The following is a 7,655-nucleotide window of genomic DNA, read 5'->3' on the forward strand; positions in this document are numbered from 1 at the left end:
GTTGTCGACTGGATCGCAGACTAATAGTTGACGTTCTCCATAGCTTGCTTCGTAAATTCCTAGCATCCAGTGCTCGCCTCTATCCATTTGAGCTCTCTTGTGAATGGGAATGAGTAGCACGTCGAATCCTTGTTGAACGCCGTATAGATAGTTGGAAGCCTTGTTCTGGTCGCTGATATCGTTGAGAAGAGCCATTCCTTCATAAGCGCCATCCGCTGTTGTAACGTAGAAGCGTGCGACAAATTCAGGGTGAAGTACGGCAACTTTGACGGTCGGGTAAGCTTGTTCGGCGTAATGGAGAAGCATTCTGACAATGACGGTATCTTCTAGTTGTCCATTTGCGGGTAGAATTGAGTTGATCGCTTGTTGTTCCAAAATTCCGGCTCCTTGAAGAATTTCATGTAGAGGTGCGTTCTGCATGTTGAAAATGTAGCTTGAAATCTGATGAATGTTGAAATGTCGGACTTTGTTGACGGTGATTTTAACACAAAAGTTAAACTTTTCTCCACTTTGATAAATGTAAACTAATGCGAACCTTACAATTAAATTATTAATTCCTTCGTATATTATTGGTTTAAGTTGTCGAAAATTAATATTTCAATTGTAAGGTTCGCATTAGCATACATTTATAAGAGTGGAGAAAAGTATCTATAGCCATTATGGCGAACTAATAAAGTTTGAAAATATCCTATCTGTAACTCCGAACTGCTCGACCGTAGCGCTTCAAAACCGGCGCCAATCGATTCCTCGTGGCCAAAAACCCCAGACCCCCCAAGTTTACCGGAGTTTATTAATTGTGGGGCGATTTTCGACTTGGCAACCATTCCTCGTATTATAGTATAAGATAATTCTTCGCCGACTGTTCTCTATATAAATGAAGAAAATAAAGTAAATGTTTAAGTGTTGTGAAAAGAATCCTATTTAGCTGTACAAAGTACTTCATTAAAAATGAAAACTGTTGCCACCGGCGGAAACGAAATACAGCCAAAATTTGGGAGCCACGTAAGAGAATTATATATATTAGATAGATTGCGCAATTACTAAAACACTACAGTGCGTCTAATAATTTTATCTAATTATTATAATGTACTAACATAATACATGATATAATAAATATTCTTTATTCATATAATACATCATCTAATCGTCGAATTTATATTATATATTGTCTAATTTAACCAATTGATACACAAACTTAAACAAGTGCAAACCGGTTTCAGTCGCTTAAAAAGCACAAAGCTGTATAGTATCACCTGATAATTAAGATTTTACATAGAATTTTATAGCGCATCTAATAATTTGGCCCGGGACTCTATATATGAAAATAAACTAAGGACCCATCACATAAAGATAAACAGAAATCGTGGTGACCCGATGCTGACGTCATTGAAAGCAGAGACAGCTGGAAAAGAACAGCATGTTAAAAGGAAACTGAGTTTAGTCAAAATTTTTCAACTGAAATTGGTCGTCAATACAAGAGGCCCCCCAATTGTACATTTTAACCAGAATTTTGTTCGTGTGCCTTTTTTTAATATTTTATTTTGCCTTTTCCTTAAACATTTTCCCCCTTTTCTATTATTTTATAAATGTTTTGTCCCCATTTTCTTTCCTCCTTTATCTTTTTTTTTCCCTCTTTATTATCTTTTGCTTTCATTTTTATTCATTTTTCCTTTGTTCTCTATTAAATATTTTTCTTACATTAGTCATTTTTGAACAATATTCCTCCATTTTTTGATACTTTGAGACACTTTTCTTATGCTTTAAACTATTAAACAATCTTTCCATCTTTTCCATTTTTGAGCTTCTGTTCTCTTTCGTCGAAATTATTTTTTTTAGCTATTTATAAAAAATCATTATCTAATTTGAATGATTATTTTTCAGTGTTAGAGAAGACTCCTGATGAAGTACTGCAAGAATTAGGAATCAGCCATCGAAATTAGACTGCCACTGTTGAACTGAACTCTGTACCTATTGCTCTCAAGCATCAGTCTGGATATTGTTGTTATATAAATTATAACTCTTGTAGTAATATTTGCTTTTTGTTGTTAAAAATAAAATTCGCAGAACAATACAAAAGAATATGTTTATTAATATATTAAATATTAAAACCTAATAGTTTATTAAAACCGTGTTCATTATTTAAACAAAAACTCAAGTGATATCTGAAAATTATTAAAATCTGTTGCATTATTTATCTCAAAGTGTTATGCTGTTTCATTTTCATCATAGCTAAAGCTTATTTTTTTTAAAAACCATTAAAAAAAGTAGGTGACCCGGATTCGATTTAAGCAATTGCTGATCGATACAAATTCCGCATCTGACTTGTACCGACTGAAGTGCTGGTAGGAAATATCCTCAGTGGTAGACGGATCATGGGTTAGCTTCCCCTTGAAACCAGACTATCCGTGGGAGGTTTTCGCGGTTCTCCTCTCCATGTAACGCAAATGCGAGTTAATTCCATCAAAAAGTCCTCTACAAAGGCAAATGTATCCCAATACTTGATACAGGAGTTCCCTTGTTTTCTGGATTGGGATCAAAATTGCAAGGATACGTAGTTGAACATTAGTAATATTTTTTCAGAGTTCAAGCACACTAACGCACATTATAGCTGTTTCGACAACTGCCGTTTCTTTTTATATTCAAAATAGATAAATACATACGTTACTTTGGTTATCATTTATTCACGGGTACATATATACATGCCAATATTTGATATTTCCAATAATAGTTCTCATATTAAAAGACTTTTTATTATAAGAATTGAAAAATCAGTTGTCTGCAAAAACAATTTAATATTTTGTCAGAGCTTAAACACATCAACGTTTACATACGTTATTGTAGTTATCATTTAATCACCAATAGATATAGACTTGTCAACATATGATACTTCCAAAAATAATTTTTTCCAGTATGAGAATTGAAGCATCAATTGTGGGCAAAAATAATTTAATGCTTTGTTAGAGAACACATCAGCAGAACACACATCAATGTTTACTTTATTCACCGATAGACCTGCCAACATTTGATATTTCCAGTAGTAGTGCTTTTTAATATTAGAATTGAAAAATCAATTTCCGGCAACAAAAAAAAATATATAAGCCTCCATCATTCATTACAGTTATGATTCCCACTGTGTATTATTTGTTAAACAAAATATATGATGTTGTTGTTGTTGTCTTCGGCCATTATAGTAGAGAGGGTGCGATTGTTCTTGGTATCCAGTGTTCCCATTTATGGTCAAGAATTCACCACACCCATACGTCACTCCCGTTTATAGGGTGAACCCATTCAAACATCCATTCATTCGTCCACAGATCGTAATTTTGACTTGAACCAGAGAACGATCCTTTCAATAACTCCAGAGTTGTTATGGAAACACGGAGGACATTGTGACTCGACAGATTTAACATGCACCAGTCAGCATTTATTATACTGGGAGTCTTGGCCGGCTGGATTCAAACTCTCGTTTTCACAAACGCGAGTCCAGTGGCCTGCCAACCAGGCTATCCCGACGGAAAAAAACATGCTAAAATCAGGATTACCACAGCCGACTATAAAAGCAAAAAGTGGTGATTAATTAAATTCATAATTTTATTAAAAGATTCTAAAATTAGCTCCTTCAATTTTAGCATATTGTATTCAGTTTACTATTGAAAGTGAATTTAAATAATGATATTGCTTTAAATGTGAATAAATTGATTACAATTTACTAATTTAAGAAACAATAAAAAAAAAACGAATTGAGTTTTTATCACTATTCACATTTATAGTCGCCTGTGGTATCCCTGTAAGAATGTTAAAGTGGTATAGAAAATAAAAACAGTTTTTGTTATCATAAATGTGAGCTAATTTCCACTATTAAATTCTCTAAGGCCCGTGGAAATCATTATAAATGACGTTAACGAAAATTAAAAACAAACATGGGAAAATAGATCGTTTATTCATACATTTATTTGTGCTTAATTTTTAATTGCACTGGGATATTTTATCAAGACAATACTGGATGGCGACCACATTCTGCGCTGTAGGGCCCTCCGCGGGACGTCGTCTACCGCGCGATATTGGGAAGCAAGAGCGCTCCTGAGGAAATGACTTTTTACTCTCTTGTTTTGTTCCTGTGTTTTTACCTTTTAACATGTCAATTCTCCTCTGCCATTTAAAATAAATAAATACATATTGTGATACATATCTTATCCCGAAAGCAAACAACTATTGCCTTTTTGTACAAAATTATTTGCTCTCTGAAGTACTATTTAATTTATATATAGTAAAAAAAACTTTACATAATGTTACCACGTTTTTCACAAAGCCGCTTAATGAAAGTCAGGCAGTTAAACGGCTGAATAAAATATTAAGTAAGAAACTAAGAATATTTTTACCAATGTCGCATCCACATTTAATTTTTATCTCTGACCTTTATGAGAGATATGTAGACTGTTTCATATCTAGTCTCATGAGAAAGATAAGTGAAAAATTCAGTAGATATAAACGCGTGTAATCGGGTTGTCTTAAAATAAATATACATCTTATCATTTTACAACTGATATCAATGAAAGAGTAAAACATACGCAAATTTTATTGTTTCTTAAAAGCATTATATGAAAGACATACGGTTTAAAATCATGCCGTTTGTTACAACTGACAAGGAAAACTTTACTTATATTTGGAAAATTGAAAACTTTAGCTCGTGGGTTCAAAAACGTGGAGAAAGAGTAAAGAGCCCCTGGTTTACAGCGGATACATTGGACGAAACAAAATGGCGCTTGGATCTTTACCCTAGAGGAATCGACAATGGAAACGAAATTTGCATTTCTTGCTACTTGTGCCGGGCAGAAATGGACAGCGGCGATGAAAATGTTACCATTGGTTACGAGTTTGAAATCCTTGGCGTAGATGGCACGACTCTATTATCAAAAAAAGTTGAAAGTTTCACTTTTAAAAGAAAAGAATCATTAGGTTGGCCTGATTTCAAAAGTCTAAATGAAATATTTAGAGATAAAAGCGTCTTCTTGCCAAAAGACACTTTGACTGTTCGATGCATCATGTGGGGTTCATTTCCACACAACGTCAAGGCAACCAGGACATCTGCTTTGACCGAAATCGGTGTTGGTGGTTGCTTTTTCAAATATAGCATCAAGTTATCAACCTTGGAAACTCCGGTGCATTATTTTGTGCCAGGTCCTTGGCGAATTGAGTTGACGTTTTACCTTTCCGAAGATGAAAACGTATGCGTCAAAATCAGAAAATTTGGCGAAGTCACCTTCAGATACGTTCTTCAGTGCAAAGTGGCCTTGCTAGATGTCGAAGGAATTGCACACGAAATCAGACAATCGGAACACATCATCGAACCCAAACAGGAAGTGAAAATATGGGAATTTCCACCTTTTATCAAGAAAAACAAACTTCTGGCCAACAAAAATTTACTGCTTAGCGACGATGTGATTAGTTTCAACTGTGACTTTTCAATATCTGACAGAAGTGATGTAGTTGAATTTGAAGAAATTATCCCGATGCCACAAATTAAGAACAATGCGTCATCGAAAAGCATCTCAAACATCGACAATTTGAGAACTGATTTATATCGTTTGTTGTCGAATCACAAGTATTCCGATATAAAGCTACACGCAGAGTGCAAAACCTTCCATGCCCATAAGGCTCTGCTTTCTATTAGGTCACAGGTATTCGCTGATATCTTCGATCGGGACAAATCATTGACTTCGATCGAAATTCCTGATTTAACAACGGAAACTGTGACCTTGCTTCTAACCTTCTTGTACACAGGTACTGTGGATGATCTTGAGTTCGATACTGCAAAGTGCCTCTTTGCCGCTGGTCACAAGTACAGAGTACAGGCATTGATAGATGTATGTTCTTCCTTCATAAAGTCGAAAATGTGTCGTAATACGGTTTGCGATATCCTTGTGCTTACGGATGAATATCAAGACGATGATTTGAAATCAACAGCTCTCGATTACATGAAAGAACATACGAATGATATTCTCTTATCAGGTGAATGGAAACGGTTGATAGAAAACAATGCTAAATTAGCTACTGAAATTTTGTGTAAATTATCTATCAGGATTGGAAAAGCGTGAAAAACGTACCTTTAATTTAACATTTCAGTGTATTTTTTAAAAAATTATTTCAATTATAAATATTATGCATTACACTTCTATTTCTATGATATTACAATAATTAATAATTAAGAAAATTCCCTTCTGGACGATATAATATTTCTGTGTACATAATATTTTTAAAAATCTATTCCATTTTATATAGGAATGCTTATATATATATCCTACCAACCATGTCCTACCAACCATGCTTTCCCAAGGACTACTCTAAAGCAACTATTTAATCATCGAAAAATCAATTAACATTTCGTCAAATTTTTTAATTGANATATATATATCTATATATATCTATCTAAAGCAACTATTTAATCATCATTAATCAATTAACATTTCGACAAATTTTTTAATTGAAATAAAAAATTAAAAAATATTTTATTATTATGATAATCAATAAATGATTGTAAATGTAACTCAAATTCTAGGTATTATTCAGTTTATTGCTTTAAGTTTTTTTTTTGTGTCTTGAAATATTGCAAACAATTTCTAATTAAAATATCAAAATCAATATCTGAACGAAATTGGTAATTAAATGTTATTCTTTGATGCTTTTGTCAATGAATTTTGCGAGTCCTAAATTATTAAAAAATATTTTTTTTAAATATTATTGAATATTATTTGTATACTTATCAAGTTCTCATGCTTTTGCTGAGAGATTCTTACCAAATATTTAAAATGTTAGCAAATATTAAACTTTAACGTTTCACATTAACAAATTCGATTTTATAAATAATTTTTTATATTATAAAAAATTTAATAATTGTATGTGTTATTCAATTCATATAAACAATACATACATATATATATAAGAGACCTACGGATGGAGTTCATAAGCATGACGTGGAAAATAATGAAAAGTGGTAGCAATATTAACAAAGCAAATTATATTATTACATTTGCAGCTTCATAGATCAGAAGGTGGTAGATGTGAAAGTTCATTTCGATAGTGTAACCAAATGTTATAAAATTTTTCAGTTTCTTTTTAATGACATTGATACCAGCTATTAATTTTCTCCATGTGTGTGCAAACCCTGACGAGTTTTATATTTTCAGAGATGCCAACTGCTCCGTATTTGACAAAATATTCTAAAAAACAAAAGAAAAATATAAACTAAATTTTGCAGATTTTCGGCAAATTTCGCTAACTTTATTAATGTCTCATAACGGGGCTACTGTAACAACCAAGTGGAGTGCCACATAAACCTTTGAAGTTTTTAGAAGTCGAGGTAAGTAAAAACCCTATAAATCAAATTTACGAAGCCAAGAGTTATACATTAAAAGATTACTACTCGAAAATATTTATCAGCTGTCCGGAGCAACTTGGCAACTCCGAATATTTTTAAAATTTGAAAAATCTCTTAGAAAATTACTTTATTTATTATTTCACTACCACTTAAATTACTGTAAAAAAACACATTTCTACGTTGACAAATATGTATCTGTAATTTAAGCGTAAACCTAGAATTTGCTTCTTCACCCTGACAACGAAGCTAAATAGAACTCGCATTTTGAGTAAGGGCCCGG

General features: G+C 32.8%; 1 protein-coding gene across 1 annotated transcript; it reads left to right on the top strand.

Moving 5' to 3' along the window:
* Positions 1–4,530: 4,530 nt before the first annotated feature.
* LOC139425549 (uncharacterized) lies at positions 4,531–6,175 on the top strand. The gene has a single exon (XM_071180708.1). It carries the CDS (start codon positions 4,599–4,601, stop codon positions 6,093–6,095), a length of 1,497 nt encoding a protein of 498 aa, XP_071036809.1. The 5' UTR covers positions 4,531–4,598; the 3' UTR covers positions 6,096–6,175.
* The last annotated feature ends 1,480 nt before the right edge of the window (positions 6,176–7,655 follow it).

The sequence above is a fragment of the Parasteatoda tepidariorum genome, chromosome 5 (genome assembly GCF_043381705.1).
Source record: "Parasteatoda tepidariorum isolate YZ-2023 chromosome 5, CAS_Ptep_4.0, whole genome shotgun sequence".
Classification (NCBI taxonomy): Eukaryota; Metazoa; Arthropoda; class Arachnida; order Araneae; family Theridiidae; genus Parasteatoda; species Parasteatoda tepidariorum.